Here is a 22,180-nt window from a genome sequence, read left to right on the forward strand (position 1 = left end):
AATTTGTAGCTTATAGCTATTGAATGTTATTTTTCTTCTGAAGAATGCTCGTCACAATATTAGCAGACAGCATGTAGCTCTGGAGTCTTATAACAAAATTAAACCTTTTGGAAACTTTTGCTGTTAGCCTTGCATCAGGAATATTTTCTTGAAGTTGATGGCTGTCGCCGGTACCTTTAGGCTTGCAGAGTTATTTCAAACCATACAATTCTCATTAAAGTCTATTAGGAATTGACTTCATAGGGGAAAGTAATTCTTTGATTGCATTTTGTTGGAATTGAAAATGCTTCAATTTTGGCAAGAGGTCACGTTTTGAATAGCTATGCACCATGATTCTGTGCCTGAATGTTTGTTTCAATCTAATTTGCCAGAGACTGGTTAGTTACGGTAAATGAAATCGTTGTATGCAAAGCCACAAATGCCGTGCCTGATGAATATTCTAGATAGCATTAGCAATGGGACTGTAAGGCCAATGTAGGAAAGCAAGAATATGTTGTAGCACCAACCCCCTCTCACATAGTAGCTGTAGTAACTTTCATCTTCAGCAGATAAAAGCAGTTCCAGGGTGCACCTAAAATTTCCACACATTCTACTTGTATTTTTGAAATAAATAGTCCTTGGTTTTCTTTAAATCAACATCAGAAAGGATCTGAAATTTATACTCATGAACACAGATTGCCAAATGATGAGTACACTGCCCTCTCATTATACCTTTTGATTCGCTGATTGCTAGTTGCATTAGGAAAATTAATTTTGAGAATTAACCAATAAAGTTATATAATGCATAAAACGTCAACAGCAATCAGCCATATCATTCAAAATCAGTTGCAGAGGACTGCGGTGCAGGGATAGACTCTGATATTGTCGATATGAATCTTTATTGGCTGACCATAAAACAGCTTGAATATTTTTAAAGTTATTACTGGTACAGATATCAGCATTTTGAAAGTTTTCTCTTAATTTAGAAATCTACTTGGCACCCAGGGAATCTTAATGCTGCACCCTAAATTTGCTTTTTATTGTACAGAAGACAGAACAGCATTAGTACGTTGTGAAATTGGTAATCAAATTAAACCAATAAATCAGTTTTCACAAGAGGGAATAAATGTATTAATAATTTGTAAACAGTAAAACGTCTGTGGTAAATATTCAAATGATGGAAAAACTAGATGTTAGTTGATTCATCTTACATAAATCACTGTGTGCTTGCACAGTGTTTTCAAGAAAAACAATTGTAGTAGACGGTGTGAAAGACATGTGGCAATCATCAGCGTTGTTTCAATAATTACTCAGAATATTACAAGTTTGTAGTGATGATATTTACTCTTGTTCACATTGATGTGACGTTTATTCAAAAATGATCGTAGTGTCATTTTCTGTATCCTGTGTGTTTTGCACAACCAAGTTGGAAATACGATACGTGGCTTGTACCGGTATCTTGACAAATTGTGTTTGTTTTGTTGGTGACAAAGTGAATGAAATTGTTTTCAGGCGACCTTTATTGTATGTCTCTGAGTGTTTGAAAAGTTGATGAAAGTGTGGTATTTATAGTTCAAGTAGAATGGTTTGTGAGTGATTTTTATGTTTAAAACGAAATGACTGTGCTATCATTAAACAGGAATTCTTTCACCCCTTTGGAACAAACTTATCAAAATAAAAGAGCAGGGTTTTAGGAATGGCATTGAAACTCAAATAAAATTACAAGAATCTTTATACCGGTACATGCATATTCGTCTGATGTGACCAAAAACCTGGCTTGCTAGGTTGTTGGTACAATGTACACCATTTGTTCAGAATAGAAACCCGTCAGACATTTATGAATGCCATTACTTCCACTTGAATAGTTTTATTGGCCATGAATATTCCCAGAACACTTCACCGACAAGTTATAAAAATCTATGGATTAAATAGTTTATTTGCTTTTGGTAATAAAGCGGTAACAAGAAATCTTCACTCCCGACTCCAATATTGGGTTATTTCTGAACTTTAATCATGAGAAAGTGTTTGCAATAATGTAAAGAATCAAATGAAGTCAAATAAGGTAGAATGATTGATTTTTTTTTCATGATGTTCCTCTCGCAAGGTTAATTTGCTTTACGGCTTGTTTCTAATTTTGTTCATGTATGTATGAAAATTGTTCTGTTTTATTGGGGCAAAATGTCGGATTTGGGGCTCACAGAGTGTGCAGATCTGAAGTTTGGAAGTCATTTCACGGCATTGGTAGTTTTTCCTCATTCTGGTGTGAGTACAGAGGTGTTTGCTGATTTACCGTCGGGCAGCAAAGATCAGCTGAGTTTGTTACTAACTCTTACTATTGTGATTCATCAGAACTTGCTGAAAACCTTGACTGTCTTGAAACTAGTAAAAAGGACTCAAAACTCACATAAAAAGAAACTCAACTTAGTTATTTGTTTGTGATTTTTTTCAATCAGTTAATTTTTTCTGTGATAAAGTCGTGTAAATACCAGAAAATGCTTTCATTCCTAACCAGATAATTACTGTAGTGCAAATTGGAAGAGCGGAAGGTTTGATTCTCAGATAAACAGACACGTTTCAGTAGATTTCTCCCAATAAGATCTCTCTGCAAATGTACATATAGAGGTGAGTTTACTGAACTGAAAAGTGGCTAAGTGTATTGGGTTAGGCACTTGCTGACAGCCTTCAAGACTATCAGAGTTATTAAGCCAGTGATGTGTTTCCTTGTGTCACTGTAACCAGTTGTACGATTGATAAGCATGCATAAACATTGCAAATCCAGGGATGGAGAGAGTGCAACACATTTACAAAGAGAAGGTTGCATGATGGATAGGTGTGCATGGTTGTGTGACTGGAGTGAGGCCAGCTGAGAGACAGTCATGTTTTGTCGCAAATACAGACATTTAGAATGACTGACGTTTGTTTAGAGTAATACAGTAACTGGCAGAATTTGACGTCCACATTTCACAATTAAATGGTACTATGGACAAAATTGAGAATATGATAGCCAAAAAACCCGCAAAACAATCTCAGTAAAAGGAATTATAAATCTTGAAGATTCAATTTTGCCAGGACGGTCTGATGAATCTTTATGCGTGTGAACCTGATTGGAATTTGGGATTAATTTCACAGTCGTGTTTTTCTTTATTGTTCATAAATCTGAAGGCAAGTGATTGTCTAACCGTACTTTTCCATTTAGCACTTGCCCATGACAAAATGGGCTCTGTCTGCAGCTGCGGTTAATTTGCATATGACTTGTCCATGTACTAATGCAATGGCCCCTGGCAAAACGTCTGCAGCGAGATGTGTCATGCAGAAAAAAAAAAGCGCTGCAGTCATTTCCATTATCAAAATTTGTCGTCTTGCATGGAATCAGTTCTGTCAGCTATGCACACTGGAGATACTTGAAGCACAATATTAACTTTCACAGTCTGTAGTAACTTAGATTACTGTCTGTAACCATCAGCATTTCATTTCTGTCTTTGAACTGATTTGTAAAAAAAAATGTGACAAGTTCATTCTGAGTTACCAATGTTGTTTCTAGAAACAATAGCATTTGCTAACTACTTGAAAACCTTTTATTATTAGTAGTAGTTATTTGCTTTGATATTTGTTTACTTAGTTTTGAAATATTCTTCATATCATAAATGGATTACTGCCAGTACGTTTTTTCCAAGATGGCAGGCCGCTCATTTGGAACTTAGATACATCTATTGACATACATATCAAAGTTGCAATTGAACAGGGTTACCAGGAAATCCAGCTTGATTGCATGCAACAATTAAACCATGAACAAGATCAATTGTATGATTTAGTCGTCTAAATGTCAACAGCTATTAGTAGGGCGTGCTGTAATTGTGTGCTGAAAAGACAAGCTGTCGTGTAGTTCTGAAGAAAATTGTAACTCTTTTTTGTAGACAAAATAGAAACCTGTGTTGCTACTATGTTCACAGATGTCGGTTTTGGCATTCTAGACAGGAGGATCAGTTGCCGTGTTCAAAGCTTGACTGTTCCATTTACCAGTAATATCTGTGAACGGTAGAAATAAGACTGCTGTACAGAATCAATTGAAAGAGAGATTTACAAGCTTGGTGGTTCCAATCTGTGTTAATTTATACAATCAGGCCAGTTGTAATATATACAATCGGACCAGTTGTACAAAGTACAAATGTATCTGTATGGATGGATATATTACCATACTTGAAATGGGACAATTTGGATATAAAAAATTCAGTTCAGGTTACATATAATCTGAGTTCACTCCAGTGCATTCTTCACATGCTCGTAACTCACATAATTTCAAACACGGCATTTAAGGGGACTTAGTATAGGTCGGCTTCACTCTCAATGAAATAAGAGCTTAAAGCCATCACAGACTTGAGAAAGGTAGAAATACATGTGGAGGCCGTGGTGTTTACCAAGGGATTTTCTGAGAGAATCATGGAATAGAAATGAAATATGATTGAGAAAAAACATTTAATAATCATTTCTACTTAGTGGTGTACCAGCTGAGTGGCATTAAAATGGCTCCCACACTAGTGAAGAAACTTGCTACAGTAGGTGTCACAGAAAATCTCTCCTTCATTTTCCATCGGAGTGAACAACTGATGTAGGATCAAGTCAAGTTTGTAGTGTTTCTGTACAGAAAATAGCAACCTATGTATTGACATTATCTTAAAAGGCATACTCTTTACGTATTGAACAAAAAGCAAAGTATCTCACCAGAGTGAAGTTGAATGGAAGATTTGCAAAGTGTGACTAAGATATGAAGACTCTTGGAATATTAGTTGTATAAAGTCAAAAATATGCCCATTTAGGTTTGAAAATCCAAGACATTTTGACTATATGCCAATATTATATACCAGTATATAAAATTGATTTTGATGCATGGACTATGGTAATTTATGATCTGGACAAAGTGGTTTCTATATTCAGTACACTGTAGCCAAATGATGAAAATACTGGCAGTGATTTATCTTTTTTGCTGTCTTTCTCTCTGCCAGTGTCACTCATTGTCCCAACAACTATACTTGCTCAGTGTGACAAACAATTCTTCAGAACAACCAATATATAAATCTTTCTAGTCATTCCATGGTCTCTTCATCGTGCATAGATCATCCTTTCTGACATTTCCTATGGTAGGAACCAGAAAGTACCCAGAGGTCTTTCTACAATGGGTGTTGTATGTTGCATGAAACTGCAGTATTGCTAAGAAACCCTTAAACTTAGGTTCATCACCTGAATTCAATTTTCACAGTCTGAAGGATAAAATGTCACGACCTCACTCCTCATTCCCCTGGAAATGAAATTCTTATCCTCTCAAGCAGTAAATGTTGTCTCACAAGGTAAAGGCTGTGCTATGAAGTGCATCTATCAAATCATGTGATTGCTGAGACTATGCGCTCTCAACACAATGACCCCTCATCATTCTCCATCCCTCAAATAATATGCTGCCCACACCTAGGGTACACATGGTTTGGTCTCATTCAGAAACAGATGCACAAATCTCATGTTACTATTATTATAGCACATAATCATTTTTCATATCAAATAGCCATAAATTATTCATGGCTTTCTGTGTTTGTCTACTTTCTTGAAGACCACCTGTTGTCACCCAGTGGTTTTTACATAATTTTCAGCTTTTTCCCCCTCATTGAATGTCAGTCAGATGTAAAATAAACACAGCAAGTGCAAATCCCCAGGTATATTTCTGTTTCTTTCCTTTGTTTAATAATATGTAACACTTACCGGTACCTATCAGATGCATTTTGCGTTGTATTAATCCCCACTTCTCTTGAGACTCTCGTCTTTTTCTCTCTCTTGATTTATATTTTTATTTGATAAGAATGGGTTTATAATTCTCTAATACTATTAAAAAACAGTGAAAAACTGGCACTGTATATCTGTTCGTTTTAGTGATTTTTAACTGGATCGGAGGGAGAAGCCTCCCTACTGATTGACAGGCAGCTTTTGAAGGCATAATAGTGTACAAGGCGCCATCTAGTGGCCATTTTGGAGAGCATTATAGATATTTTTCATGCTCACACAGTTTTATGACAGCTACTCTTAAATTTTGTTTTATTTTTAGATTTCCTTTGATCTAATTCTCATTAATTTATTTTTAGTTTCCTTTTAATCTATTTTGAAAAAAACGGTGTGTTTCATTCATTTAGTTAAGGACGGATTGGAAGATAATTAGTTCAGTGTGCCATGATGAAAGTTGGAAAAATTGGGATTAAATTAAGATAACCTGCAAGAGATTTGAAAAGAGGCATAAATTTTTAATGTTGATGTATTTGATGGTTCTATAGTGATGAATAAGGTATCTTTATCATGGAATAATGACTGATGGTATTTTCAGCTCAGTCAACTAATTAACTCATTATGATTCTTTTTTCACCGTCGTCTTTTCATGTCATCAGAACTCTGAAGGGTTGTTTTTGAAATGCGTTCTGTTTTTATCTCGTCTGGTTTTCAAGTAGTACAAGGACACCAACTTACTATGTTCAAGGTGAAGGTCATGAAAGGAATCTCACCTAGGGAGGAAAGCTTTGTTTTTCTCGCTGATCCTAAAAAGACGTAGCCTAGAATCCTATTCATCCGCTTGCCTCTGTACCTCTGGAGGTACGGAGGCAAGCGGATGAATAGGATTCTAGGCTAAAAAGACGATTGTGTTCAGTATGAGAGTAAAGCCCTTAAGGCACTTGCAGTGTAAAGTTCACGTTGTAACAGAAACATTTCCTGTCCACCTGTGGTCACAAAAAGCATTTCAGCATTGTGCAAGTATTTGACAATAAAACCCAGAGCATGTGAGAACTGTAGGTATGTTTTGACTGTCCATGGTGGAGGTAAAAACACTGACGATCACATTGCTAAGTATTTCATGTGTTGGAATTATCTGAGGGGAAAAACAGTAGTTTTGGGAAGACCCTAATCAAGATGTCGATGGGTCAAAAATGTTTTCATTAGTTAGGGCATTCACATGAACCTTTGACGAGAAAACATTTTTTGCGTCAAGTTTGAGATAATATACCTGCCACATTCGACATGACAGAGTTTTTCAAATAGAAGATTTATGTACCATTGGAGGTCACCCAGGCCTATATGTTTTGTCACTATGGCAGCAGAAGGTGAAGCATTTGCAAAGCTTCCTGTCCATGTGCTCCTACTTGGTGGAAATTTCCACACACTTCTATCAATAAGCGGAAGTTTTAATGATGATGATGATTGATTATTTTGAAACGATAAAACGCTGATTCAGATTTGTGTCACACTCTTCCTTAGAAAAGAACAGAGCTTGTGAAATCAGCAGATTTGTATTTTCGTCACTTGTTCAAAAGAATAGGGATTTTTTGTACTTTAGGATGTGACCATTCATAAAAAGAGGTAATTTGGGGCGTCCTTCACCTGAGAAGGAAGGGAACAGATTTGTAGAATTTTCATTTTAATGTACAGTATCACAGTATCACATGACATCATCAGGGAATTAGTAGTTTACACCGTCTACCAGGGAGATTATTCAGTATTAAGGGAAGTCTCTGGCATTGGGTAATCCTTTTATCAGAACAGATAATCTGGTAACCGTTGATCGGGTAGTTACCAATTTCTGTTTTGAAGTCTGAAAATCACATCTTTTTTATGCTGCTGAAATGCCCGTTAAAATGATAATTTGTTAACAAGAAACCACCATGTAACTGCAGTGATCAATAAAGCATGCAAATTATTGACTGGAATCAGGAGAAAATGGCACCAGAAGCTCAGTTATACTCTGTCTGGTGAATGAATAATCACCTCACTAGGGGGTCTAATCTTTCTGTCTTCCCCCAAGGTGCTGGATAATTGTGTTGCTTCACTAAATGGAAAATAATAGTGCATGCATTGGTGATATGATATGCCACATGTCCTGAGGGTTTGGTGGAACTCTGCCTTTGCTAGGGGATTATGTCAATTTGGGTTTAAGCCAGGCAAGCTTTGTAATATAGAGAAGACTTTTTTTTTAGGAATTCTCTGAACCTGAGGGCCTCCATATTACATGTTGGCCATATTTAACTTTCGTAATGTGTATTACGTGACCCCATTAAAGTTATTGCCGTATTATGTAAATTATACAATCGGACAAATTCCTCCTAATAAAAATTTCTGGTGAGTTTATGTCACAAGAGACACTATACACCCCTGCAACAACTTTGACAAGTTTTTTCCACAAGACCAGAATATCAAACACAAAAAAAAGCATTTTGCAATGCAATTTAGATTCACATCTGAGGCTGCCCTGAAAAGCAAGATATTCTACAAAGTCTAGAGTGGATGTTCCGGTATTTTATGAACTTTGACCTTTCACCTGTCACTCCCAAGGACAAGCCTGTTTCTGCTGAGGGAAGATACCAGTACTTACTGCACAACTTTGTGTATGAGAAATCTAAAATGTACATCACCAAAGCTCACCTTATTTTCTTCCATTTCCAGAAGAGAGAAAAGTTTTTGTTGGTATGCTGAACAAACAGATGGTTGAAGATGATGTCCGCGCTCTGTTTCCTCAATGTAACAAGATCGAGGAGTGTACGATACTACGGGGTCCAGATGGTGCAAGTAAAGGTACTATTAATTTTTTGCAAATTCTTAGATATTTATGAAAATATTTTAAATTTCAAATTATAGAGGACTTGGAAAATAAACAAAAAGCAAAAGTTAACCAGTATTCTATTTGGTTAATAAACTGGTAAGTCTGCTTTCATGGACAAGTAGAAGTCTTACCAAATTTTTTTATAACAGACAGTAAACTGTTACCTTTGGTGGATATTTATTCAGCATTTTCTTTTCAGTTTCATGTTTGTTTCCTGAAGAAGGGTTGAGCTTTCAATATTCAGCCAGTAAACTTGGCCCAAGTGTATTAGGTTATGGTAAAATAACAAAAGCGATAACCATGCTGACATCCACACAGAGGCTTCAATGACAAATAAACACTGGGTGTTTCATATTTCATGCAGCACACACAAATATAAAGCTCCACAGAACAAAAATGCTGAAAAAAGAATAGGTTGTATCAGTTACAGCTGCTTTGCCTCTGATGTTTAAAGTGGCCCTGTACTTGTGCGTGATTCATGGAGGTGAACGTGATATTTTATTAATCCCAGAGCTGCAGCAGATATTTGATCTCTATCTCTTGAAATGCTTCAGCAGCAGCCATCAGGTTAATTTGTGAAAAATAATGAGCATCATTAATGTAAGAACGTCACATTACGTTTGTGCCAGGCTGTGCACAGAATACAAATGTTACAATGGTATCAGGGCCTTGTGAATTACTTAAGACATCAGAAAAGCCTACATTTGATGGTCCTTTGACGATATCATACAATCAGTGTCGTGAAAACAGTCATCTTTAACTAATGAGGGCTCCATGTCTTGCAGATGTGTGTCTAGATTTTCTTTGTAGACAACAAATACAAGAATGAAAGACTGCGTCTGCTGTTGTGTTACATACGATACAGACTTGGCTCACTGTATGTCCAGTTACTATTCACAAATTGTCAATAGTGAATATTTTACTGTCTCACTCTTTAATATTTTTTATAGCAATATGTTTATGCTAAATCTTCTCTTTGTCATGTTTTACAGCTTTGCTTACACAAAACAGTCTTAAATTGCCAGTCATTAAAAGTGTCTGGCTCAGTGAGGTCTTTTTTTGGCACACACCTTGACAAGTTAAACAACAAACAGAACTGAGAAAATAACTTGTTCCAATTAAGGCACAGCTGTGAAGCTTTCAAGGGCCAGTGGCTATGATCTTTGAAGTTTTTTTGAATATCAACATCAGTCTCTTGTTCTACGACAGCATGTTGAGAGACAACATTCAGCTTGTCAACACAACCTGTAAGGTACATGTACAGACTGCATTGTTATTGTTGATGAGTGAATATTAAATCTGGTCTTGGCTGGAATTCAAATGTAACCAATAAGTTTACATATTGTCAGGCTTGTTGACAAGCTAAGTAGTTGATTTTTCAACGTGCTTTGGGAGGTAGAACAAGAATTTGCAAGTGACATACAAACAAAAATAGCAAACAAATCATCGTGAGTTCCAGCCATTGGCCCTGTAAGGCCCAGTGGCTGAACTTTTAACCCTCATATAGGGCAACAGGCTTTACTGAGACAGGAATTACATTGTGAAAATTCTGTGATTACATATTAGTTCAAAGGCAGTTTTAAAATGATTATTGCAGGAAACAGCATTTACTGAAATAATTTGTTACTTTGACAACCATCATTTTCTTGAGAGAAAGTGCCGACTGAAAAACCAAGGTAAAAAGATTGGGCTCAACCGCGTGGCATCTTGCTTCTGCTGTCACAAAGCGTGGGCTTGGCGTTATTAGCGAATTAGAATGCGTATATAGCTCAACAAAATTGCAGTCTAAATGTCAGGAAAATTTTTGTCAGGGTGAAATTGTGATTTAACTCATCATGCGCCAGGAGCTTCCCGTCATTTTTGAGATGTGGTTCTAGTAAATTTTGCATGGATCTTTTCATAAATTGCAGAAGATTGACCACATGTTGTTCCACGGAGAATATTGTAATGAAATAAGACACACCCAGCAAACCTTAGCCAGGAGGAGTTTCTGACATTTGCATATACTCATTCTTACTGAACTGGTTTCAAATTACAATTTTCAACAAAGCAAGGTTTCCACAGCATTTTTTGTGCTGTCTTTTTTTAAACACACTTCCATGAGATAACACAAGTTGATAGGGAGTGAGAAATTGCCTATTTACCTTGTGTGTGCATTCGGAAAGATTGATGTAAATATTGTTCTTTGACCCAACTTTATCCCATTTGAATTCCAAGATGATAATCTGTACAAAACCCCCATCTGTTCTCATATTGAACAGGATATCAATATATCGTACACCAAGTAAAATGAATCCGAAATGCCTTAACTTCAAATCTACTTGTGCTTTGCTCTCTGCAGTGCAAGGAAATTAGAAAAACAGTGCCCCCAAATGTAAATTTGAAAAGAAGATTGATTCTTCTGTTGAAAACTTATTTCCCAAATCAAAATCACTGCATCGCTTTCAGGCTTTTGACAGTAAAAGCATAAGAGAGAGATCTGGAGAGAGAGAGAGAGAGAGAGAGAGAGAGAGAGAGAGAGAGAGAGAGAGATGGTTTAAGTTTTACTTCATTTTTGTAAGAATTTGCTCAAAATGTCAATGCTCTGCCACAGATAATCAGTCGTATTCAGATGTTCAATTATTTTCCATACCCGCAAGTATTTTGATAAATAAATAAACCATTCGTCTTTTGACTTAAAGTCGGATTCCATGTAAACAATTAGGTAGGATTTTAGTCGATTCCCAGAAGAAACGAGTGCACTCAGGGCAGCCATTTCTCTCCATATATTATTGACACTGATTTGTGTTGGTTTTCTGTGCCATTAGGCTGTGCTTTTGTCAAGTTTAGCACCAAGCAAGATGCTTTAGCAGCCATTAATAGTGTCAATGCAAGCCGTACCTTGCCAGTGAGTATCAATCTTTCTTGATCACTTCTACTCAATAAAGAACACTGTGTCCATGGCTAGCTTTCACAATCCATTACTGGAGTGTTCAGCTAGCTTTGCTGGTCATATTTCAATGCACAGTGTTTTTATCCCCTATTGCATGCTTGGTGTGCGTTTTTAATTAAGAGTGTGTACTACCTGTATATGCATATGCATGTGAGTGCATGTGCACATTATGCATGTGTATGAGTGTGCATGCGTTGGTTTATTTAAAAGGCAAGAAGCTAGAACTTTCTATGACTTCACTGTTTTTGTGTTTCATGTCAAACTACAGTTTCTTGAGATATACAGTATTGAGCTTGTAAGCTAGTCTGTATATGTGTAGACTGCATTGTTGTCATTGACAAGTTAATTGTAGTCTATACTAGAATTCAAACATAACATGCATTTCAGATGAATAGATGCTGTCTTGACAAGCTACGTGCTTCAACATATTCTTTGGGGTGCAACAAGAACTGTAATTGACACCACAAACAAAATCAGTAAAAAAAGTTGTCAAAAGTTACTGATACTGGCTTTTTAATGTACAGTGTTTTTGTTGCCTTTTACATGCCTGATGTGTGTTTTGGAGTATGTGTACATGCATTGGTATATATGTGAGCTCTTGTGTGTATAAGAGTGATATTGCTGGTACGCATGCATTATTTTGGTTCATTTGAATATTCTACATGTTTTTGGTGACCCTGTTCTCACATCTGTGGGTCTCTCCTTTTATTTATTCTGGATACACAGGGGGCCTCATCTGCCATTGTGGTCAAGTTCGCCGACACTGATAAAGAACGTACCCTCCGCCGTATGCAGCAGATTGCTGGTCCACTTGGGTTGTTCAACCCCATGGCACTCACCCAGTTTGGTTACGGTGCATATGCCCAGGTAGTGCAGTTTGAGTTTTGTTCTTTTCTAGTAAAAAATTATAAAACTATTCTTGTTCTGGAAATACTATTACTTACTTGGCATATTTACACACCTGAAGACTATTCCGTCCATTGTTACTTACAATAGCAATCTGTTTGTGTTAGGGATCTTCATAATCTAAAACAAACAGAGAACATTATAGATTATGTTGAATTAGAGTACTGGTTATCATGATTCCGGTATTTTTCAGTTGGTATTCATTTTGCATGGTCTGAACAGGACAAACATTCAAAACATTCTGATATATGATGAGAAGGACAAAAATCAAAAAAGAGGGAAGATATTTTGATCTCGAGATGATTTTATAGATCAGAGGTTTTCTAAAGTAGTGACATTCGAATTCATGCAGTGGACAGTTTTCTGAAACCTGTTCGGAAAGTAATTATTTGAAATTGCATCATGCAGTAGTCAATTTGTTTGAAGAGTATGAATTCAGACTGATAACGCCAGCAATTATGTCCCCATCAATGGCTAGCTTTGAATGTACAAAGTGTCGTAAATTTGCTTCTTTTTTCAAATCAGCTGTCAGCTGATTTGTCAGCTGGGAAACAGAAAGCTGTACCTTCTGAATTTTTCCCATTCATATCTGACAATACGGTTCATGTTTCAGCTTTCAGTGTCTGCAGTCTGTTTTGTTTTCTCATCTCACATGACCACCCACCTGTCAGTTGCTGGTAGTGGGGTTAATGGGTTTCATGTCATCCTCATCTATATTCTTTAATTTGTACCACAACACTGAGTACAGTCTTGTATCTGTGGATTGAAGGTGATGTTCTTGAAAAGAAAACTGAAAAAGAGCTAAAAAACCCCATTGATTTATGATTGCATACACTGTGCAAAATATAGCGAAAGTCTATAGCTATTTGTTTCACTTGTGATTACATCAAATAAAAAATGAAAGTATCACTTATATAATCTGACCGTGATTACAACTGAAATCATATACTGTTATTAATATGCAAAGTAAATATTATGCTCTGCCTCAAAGATCATACTCACAACCATAAAATTCACATGCTGAGGAATCTAACCACAAGTTTTAGCGAGAATAAGATACAAAATTTGTCCTATTTCTGGTTGCAATGTTTACTCAAACACAATCTTTATTTAACTTTGTAGTGTCTCTTGAGAAAAGATTACTTCATGGTAAAGTTTGGGCTTTTAGATGGATGGTATATTTTCCGCCAAAGGCAACTTCCGCTTTTTATTAAAAAAATTCATGAGAAGGACGCCATTAATTTGGTATTTGCAATTACGGCGCTGCTCTTGTTTGTCCTGGAAGATGATTAAAAATGGAAAGGTTGAAAATCTGACATCGCAGATTGGAAACTCAGGACCCCCGGAAGTGACTCTGCCAGAAGGGATGTTGGAAAGATATGCACATTTCATGGTTATTATCGGCCATTACTCCCAGTGGGAGGGGAGCTTTCCGAATCACCATACACAAGTTTTCCATCAATTTTTCCACGTTCTGTAACTCTTCCATGTTCGTCGACTTCTCCATATCCATCAAAAGTTCAAGGATCACAGCGTTCAATACATGCTGTACTTTCTCTCCCTACCCCTAGAGTCTTTCAAAAATATTGCAGTAGTGCTTTGAATTCTTGTTAAGGAGAGTTTGTTATGATGTACCGTAGAGCTGATGAAGATCATCAGTGTAATTCCACAAAAAAAATCATTCATAACTGAGACTCTTATTAATGAAATTTTCTCCTGACAACAGCTAGGCCTTTGCTTTTGTTTCTAAGGATCTCCACATCAAATTTCTGCTGCTTTCGAATATTGTATGTTTCATTTGCTGAAATATTGATGGGAAACAAGAATATAACATATATGGAATGTAAAGGTGTATATTTTTGTTAAAAATAAGAAAACGTCAAAAGACTCTTTTTACACTATTGGATAAAGGTTTTCTGTTGTTTGCCATATTTCTACATTGACAACTGATGGCTATTTTATCACACATTTAGAATCAGTGAATGAATATACGGCATGCTGTTTAGTTTTACTGTGTGTTCCCATAATGTTCCTAGTTGTCCCTTTATTTCTTGAATCATATCCCAATACATTAGTCAGGATAGATGACGTTTCAGTGCTGGTGTACTTTATTACGACCATACTTAAAGTATATCTACGTCAAAATGTGACCTCCATTGAGCCATGATTTTTCTGATTGGATTCCGTCTTCTGATAAATCACCTATGTTGATTTCTCACAACACTGGCACACCTCAGTGCACTATGACTCACCTGAACTCATCAATTTCTTATATGGAATGACCCAATATGCTGGCCCAGTCAACCAATTCAATTGTCCAGAGCCGTTTCTCGCAGACCCAGGGAATACCAATAATTATTCTCAAAGTCATTACAAGGACAGTAGATAATTACCAACATATGCATTGTTGTATTTTAAGGGTATATTTATCTTTCCTTCTGAAGGATTCAATTAAATTTCACTCCAATCGTTTCCCAGTTGGTGCAATAACTCATATTTTTATCTAAACTGATGTCTTTCAAGGTTAAATGCTCAAAATTTAAATGTTTACATATGAGTTGTACTTGTTATTTTTTCTGATGATATCCAAATATAGGTCTTTGGTGTCAGTGTTTTTACAGAAGCATTTTTCATGCGGAGTAAGTTTATGGATGGGTAAATTTATTCCATTTGTTGTTGCAACAAGCACAGTGCATTGCAGATTGGCGCGATACGTCTGTCAATTTCCCATTCATGCGTGAAATTCTGACTGCATCTATTAGCATATAACATTTTGATGTAAAAAAATCAACTTTACTTCATATGCAGCCCTTCATATTGGCTTATGTTGGAAAATGGACAGGTTACTGACCAGTATTGAATTTACAGATCATCAGGAAAGTAGGAACACCTTCTGGAAAGAGATTGATATATTTACTACAATTGCTGTCATCATCTTTTGAGAGGGTGCCCAGTGTCTGCTTTCACTTCTAGATTGAAGGCATTCATCATCAGACTAAAATAATAGTATTCCATATTGCATAGGTTTTTGCTACGATTGTAAGCGAAACCAACACTTCATGCCTTTAACAGCTTTTCCTTTGTACAGGACGTTCAGTCAGCCAGTTCACAAAAAAAGGTTTCTAGCACATTGTTGTTAGGGGTTAACAACATCTGTTTTATTTGACACACAGGTATACACATGATTAATGCACTTGTACTAAATTTATGCACTAAATGTATACTAAAGTTCAGTTTATCTGTTTTTTGCCCCTACATACTCAGCAGCTAATGCAGCAACAGGCGGCTTTGATGGCGGCAGCAGCCCAGGGAGGCTACATCAACCCCATGGCGGCAGCCTTAGCCCACATGCAGCAGATGAATGCTGTAGCTGCAGCCAATGGTTTCCCAGCCCAACCCATAACACCTACCTCAGGTGAGATTGGTGAGTCTCAAACCCAATTTACTCAAAATTCTTTTTCAGAAAGATCATAAATCAAACTAATAAAAAGACACACTCCAAACACACCAATTCTTGGTAACATGTTTATGAAATGGGTATTTCATCCAGACAGTTGTTTCACTTGCAATAAGATTTATACTTCCTGAAAAAACAAGCCTATATGCGCCCTAGAATGTGTAGTTTTATCAATCCCATTAGTTGTCATTTTTATAATCAGCAATATCACAGGGCCATAAGATCATCTAATCTCGGTGAAATGATTGCTTCTTGTGTCATTAGCAGGTATTTCACATAGTGATGACTATCATGAAATGTTTTCCTGATATTTCATATGACGCAAAATGTCAATTTCGTACCATACATGTCGTGAGAGTAAACAAGGTCACAGCAGCCTTGTTTTTTTATTCAACAAGTTATGGAGAATTTGAATGAGCAAATTTTGCCAATGTTATGTAGAAAAGTGAATTTACAGCTGAGAAATTTATATTTTGCTTCGTGTTTATTCGCTGCTGCTTTCAGGCACTGGTACACAGGCAGCAATCAATGGTGCTACACCCAATATGCCTTCGCCAACCATCCCAAATTACAACATGGCGGCACAAACCAATGGGCAAAGTGCAGGTGAACCGGTTTATGCCAATGGCATACACCAATACCCTAGTAAGTCTCTCATTTGCACTTTACTGACATTTCACATGACATAGATGAGTTGTCATCGGTGATGACCTTTGACCCCAGAATCATCCATCCTGCCTGACCCCTGCTTTGTGGTCATCTTGCTGACACCATAGATCATTGCCGACCATTCTCTTGTGTCCTAACCCTCAACGCTCATGACAGCTTTGCTGCACTCTGAGCGTCTCATCACACATGTACAAATAGTAAAAACACTGTTTCCGATATGAAACCACATTATTTTATTCTTCAACCTTCCAACAGCTTGTCAACACCATACTTGCAGGAGAATTAATGCAAAGATGGAGACTGTCTCACAAACCTGACAGCCTATATCATCTTATGATAAATGCACTTGCCATGAGGATTCTTTTCACATAAATCATTGGTTCTAAGGATGAATATTTTAATCTCATTCTTAAGCTAAAACCACATCTTGACTTAAGTTTTTCTTTTCTAACTCTCTTGCAGCTGCCCAAAGCACCCCGACTGGTGACCCCTTACAGCAAGCGTACACTGGGATGCAGCAATATGCTGGTAACCAATTAGGTTGTATAATCTAACTTAGCTTAGGTGTCCCCAAAACTTAACAACAAATCGTGGCATGATTTCTGTGATTTGGTTGGTTTGGACCTGGTAGTTATTTTTTGCATCCTTCCGACTGTTGTCTGTATAGACGTGGTGAATTTGCAACACACCCCATTATTAAGTTTAGTGTTTTTATTTGACAAATCAATGACTTCAGTTTCTTATTTGATGGACATGATGAATTTACCCAAATTTGTTTTAGTTGATGTCGATAATGCTTAGTTTAATTTACTCGTCCAGTAAGTCATTTGCATATGTTTCATGTTCATAGGTTTGATGACTCTTGCCCAAAGTTGTTTAATATATGTGTCGTCATTAAGATGTAATTTGATAATCAGTCTGAGTGGTGAAATTGTACATTTTATATAATTGATGGATTAGATGAATTGTCACCCGAATTTTTTTTGTTTCTTTATTGTGATTGGTGTTTATAATTCTGTCAGTTTTCATGCAGTGGGTTTTTGAAAAGCAGAAAAAAGTGGACATTTTAGGAATGAACATGGTCTACCCAATGCAATTAGTTTGCTAAATTGTGTTTTGTGCAGGTCAAAGATGAAACATAAATGTCAGAATCTACTCTTTATCTCATGATTAAATTATACCGGTAATGAGGACCTGTAGTTTATCCAAGCATAATAATTTACTGCTTAGTTCATGAATTCTTTCACTTCTAATTGACATAATCTCATAATTCTTTTGAAATAAGAATTAGCAACCTACATTTCAATATTTGATAGAGTCAAAATATCTTACGATATCTGATTTTTTTGTATTTTCACAGCAACCTACCCTAATGCCTATGGTCAGCTTTCCCAAGCATTCACTCAACAAACTAATGTTGCCATGCCGACCCAGCAACGTGAGGGTAACTATGGTAAGCATTGATAATGTGTTTCTCTATATCATATTTAAATAAAAGTGACTTTTTCCAACTTGAGTAGAACGCACCTCGGGGACAGATATTCGGACTCTCAAACTTTTACAATTCTCTTCTAATATACCACATGTGGGGGTCATTTTAAAGTGCTAGGTGGAAGAAAACTTTTCACCGGGTTAGTTTTTCGAAATTCGAAAATTTTTATTTTTCTCCATAGAGTTAACACAGGGATGGCGAACATTTTGAATTTCGAATATCGGTAAATCTCGAGTAATTTGTTTCTCTAGTACCAAAATTTGCACGGTGACCCCCTATTTTATTCTTGATTTTGAAAGAGAATGATTGAAAGATTCCTTGAGGAAAGTTTGAGCAAAAGTTTAAGTCTTTCACTTTCGAGGTGCATATTACCTTAACAGAATGTCAAAGGTCAAATGTTACTTCATAATCTGGACATGGAAGAGTACAGTACTGAATTTTCAGACTATTAAGACATGAATCTTCTTAAAAATTACACAGACTGTAATTATCACTCATCACTCATCAATGCTCTCCAATTTTTTTTCATTAATTTGCTGAATAGATGTCAATAAATAAATAGGTACAAAGTGTAAAATTTCAGAACGAATGTAGCATTCGGCCAGTAACCTGCTAGATTGTTACCAAGTATTTTATTTGTCCTTTGAAAGTGATGAAGTTATTATTACTTTCCAAAGGGAAAGTCATTTGTACCGGTACATGATTTTCAGGACCAAGGAATGACTGTTTGAATTCTTGAGCAAATACAGGGCAAACAACCCTGTGAATATATCCTGTCAGGTTTTCTTCTTAAATTCCATTAAGAATCCAACAATGTTCCCACCAGACGGTAGACATCTTAGATATTTCTGATCAAAGACAGAGGACAAAAAAGATGAAATAAGTGAAATGTCGTAGGGTTTTGATTAATAACTGAGTTTCCAATGTTGGAAAAAATATCACGAAAAAGGGAAAACACTTCTTTTATTGTCTGGGCAAATTCAATTTCTTGCATCGGATGGTTTTTGACAAATTCTGTCATTCTAAAAACATTTGAGAAGAAACTATGCAGATCCTGTACTGTAAAATGCTGTTCTTGTCTTTGGTGGTCCATTTCTAGTTGTGAATTTATCATTTTTTTCCTCTAACCTTTGACTTGACCCCTGCACAAAATTTAAGATTCATAACACAATATACGAACTTTGATTTCATTGGGAAACTACTTTATCTGCATACATTTGACATGTGTAGTTTTAAAACCCTGATTTGGCCATTTTGTTTCCAGTTACATGGTAAGTATCTGGATCTTGAACCTGTTCATCCCAAATCCCCCAATAAACACTGAGGTCCATAATCACCATTGCTAACAAAGGGTTTTGGCCAAACCATGGTGTTGAAAGGGTTTAAATACAACAGTGTAGTGTAACTGCAATGAGAAACTTTCCTTCTCTCTTGTACTGGTATACACAATTTTTTCCTAGAATTGTATCAGTTGCATGAAAACTCGTCTGATTATAGAATTTCCAACAAATTTACTTTGTTACATGAGGGAATGTTCAAGGCATAGTAACAATTCATCCGAACTAAGTACAATATTCTATCAAGCATTGCTTACCTATCCTACGATGTCTTTATGAAAGTACCAGGATGTGTAACCTTGAGGTCAATATGCTAATATCTTGCCACATACACATGAATAATATATTAATCAGAGCTACTATCACTGGTATGTAGCCATGTATTTTGCAGGTCCCGAGGGATGTAACCTGTTCATTTACCACCTCCCACAAGAATTTGGCGATGGAGAACTCATGCAGATGTTTATGCCCTTTGGGACTGTCATTAGTTCTAAAGTTTTTGTGGATCGTGCTACAAATCAAAGCAAATGCTTTGGTGAGTTTTTTGTCATTTCACTTATAATATGAAAAAAGTTGTTTTGAATTTATCGGTTAAAATGTTTATGTTCCCTTCTTTGCATAAGTTTGTGACATAAATCGTTTCATTTTTCCCATGCACCAATTGGCATAATCGTTGAATGTGTTTGTATTTTGAGTTTACTGTAGTAAGCATTGAAATGACATCATGATTCGTTAGACTTGTTCACCCCAATTCTATTTTAAAAAGGTCCACAATCACTATTGATAACAATGCGTTCGGGCCAAACCATTGCGGTGAAAGGGTTGAAATACACCCTAGATATTTGGTGATGTCGCATATTATTAAAGTATAAGCAGAATACTTGTAGATTTTCTTTCAAACTTCTCATGCAAAACAATGTTAACAGTAATTTCAAAATGGAAATAAAGTTTTCCCATTGCAGAGCATCACAAACAGCTGACTTTCTTTCCCCTTTGTTTCTGAAACTTACAAAATCCAGGTTTTGTCAGCTTTGACAACCCAACAAGCGCCCAGGCAGCCATACAGGCAATGAATGGATTTCAGATAGGAATGAAGCGCCTAAAAGTCCAGCTGAAAAGACCCAAGGATGCTAACAAACCATATTAGACACACATTGTTGGCCTCATATAGTGGTAAGTTTTGTCCGCAAAACGTCTGTGTACACTCTTTGATAGTAGTATAGTCCTACTAGGTTTTGAAGTTACCTGCCAAAGTCATGTTGCCATAGTAACAACCGTTTATTATGATGACATTTCTGTAAGGAAGTGAAACCATAACAGTGTGAACTTTAACATTGAATCATTATTGTAAAAGATAACAAATACAATAACTTCATCACAGTTTGATTATTAAGGTTGGTTAAAGTTAAATTGAATTTGTAAGGGTTAGGAAGCTAATGGAAGTTAAGTGAGATAATATTCATGTTTTAATTTTACTAAATTTCTTTCATGCTTGCGTTATGGGACAACATACGCCCCCACATCACACGTTACAAACAATGACTTCATTCAAGTTACATAATAAATCAGAGTGAAATATGAAATCGTGCGCAAAAAGTTGAAATAATAGCATATGTTAGAGTGTATTCAATTAGTGGAATACTGGATGCTAAATGTTAAAATGTATTTACACCTTGAGTATAATAGATGTATGTCATGATACAGAAATAAATCAAATATGCACATTAACTTATTAACATTCTACTACTTCTAAAAACAGGACGGTGGGTCTAGTCTTCCGCTAGCAATAATTTATATGCTAAGTGATTTGATATTTAGTGTTGTAGTTTGGTAGATGATTTAAGTTTAATTACAGACATTAGTTACACTTTCTATAGAGTTACTACTAGTATTTCATATTGTAATGCAGGCGACAACCATATTAGGTCAAAATCTTCTCCTGAATAATATCTGCAGCAACCTTCTTGGTTTTTCGGCAAGTACTGATATTTGTGTCTGTGCCACATACAAAACAAGAGACACAGAGAAGCGTTTATGAATTTGCCAGCAAGTTTTAAGGTTTTTACCAGTCAGTCCTTGATCATCAATGTAGGCTTGGCAACATGGCATCATTTTAAAGTTGAAACAAAAACCTATGAACAGCTTATCGTTTTAAGTGTTTGTTCAAATAAAAATTTATACTTGAAGAAACTGTGCTATTAGCATATGTCAGTATGGTCCTATAAATTAGGTATCTAACACAGGTGAGTAGATTAAAGCACCTTGATAAAAATAGAAAACTGTTGATGACTGACAAATGAATAAATAAAATACTGTCATGGACTGACAAATAAAAAAAATAAAAGAATGCATTGTATTGATCGTACGAGTACAGAATTTGTATGAGTCCATGGACAATAGTTTCTATATATGAAAATATTAGCAAGAATCACTTGTTAGCTACTATAGACTATAGTCTATAGAAGCTATTGGGATGGGTATCCGTCCGGCGTCCGTCGTCAGTCTGTATGTATGTATGTATGTATGTATGTATGGTGTATGTATGTATGTCCGTTTGTGAGGCGTCCGTCCACTCAAATATCTTGAGAACCGCAGTACTTACTGATTTGATATTTGTTGTGTAGATGAAAAATACGATTTTGAGAAACTATTTTTTTATTTTTTGATATTGTTGAAAATAGGCAAATTAATGCCAAAAAAGGTGTTTTTGGCAAAAAATCTTCTCTTCATAACCGCTGGTCAGACAGCTTTGTTATTTGGTATACAGGTCCCTAGGGGTAACCCAACT

The 22,180-nt window shown here is 36.1% G+C and overlaps 1 protein-coding gene across 14 annotated transcripts in view; it reads left to right on the plus strand.

The window, feature by feature from the left end:
- Window positions 1-22,180, plus strand: part of LOC139116798 (CUGBP Elav-like family member 4) — a 119,673-nt gene that overhangs the window by 85,304 nt on the left and 12,189 nt on the right. For 3 of the 14 annotated variants that reach the window (XR_011548383.1, XM_070679474.1, XM_070679473.1), the window contains 9 exons: window positions 8,443-8,571; window positions 11,407-11,486; window positions 12,249-12,397; window positions 15,686-15,861; window positions 16,399-16,539; window positions 17,026-17,103; window positions 17,924-18,016; window positions 19,769-19,927; window positions 20,412-20,565. Coding sequence is in view for 13 of the 14 variants with exons in the window: in XM_070679474.1 (XP_070535575.1) it covers window positions 8,443-8,571; window positions 11,407-11,486; window positions 12,249-12,397; window positions 15,686-15,861; window positions 16,399-16,539; window positions 17,026-17,103; window positions 17,924-18,016; window positions 19,769-19,927; window positions 20,412-20,539 (1,133 nt within the window). In the remaining variant the exon portion in view is untranslated. Of the gene's footprint in view, window positions 1-8,442; window positions 8,572-11,406; window positions 11,487-12,248; window positions 12,399-15,685; window positions 15,862-16,398; window positions 16,540-17,025; window positions 17,104-17,923; window positions 18,017-19,768; window positions 19,928-20,411; window positions 20,566-22,180 lie in introns of all 14 variants that reach the window. The other 11 variants (XM_070679472.1, XM_070679466.1, XM_070679475.1 and 8 more) reach the window with 11 other exon arrangements.

The sequence above is a fragment of the Ptychodera flava genome, chromosome 18 (assembly GCF_041260155.1).
Source record: "Ptychodera flava strain L36383 chromosome 18, AS_Pfla_20210202, whole genome shotgun sequence".
Classification (NCBI taxonomy): domain Eukaryota; kingdom Metazoa; phylum Hemichordata; class Enteropneusta; family Ptychoderidae; genus Ptychodera; species Ptychodera flava.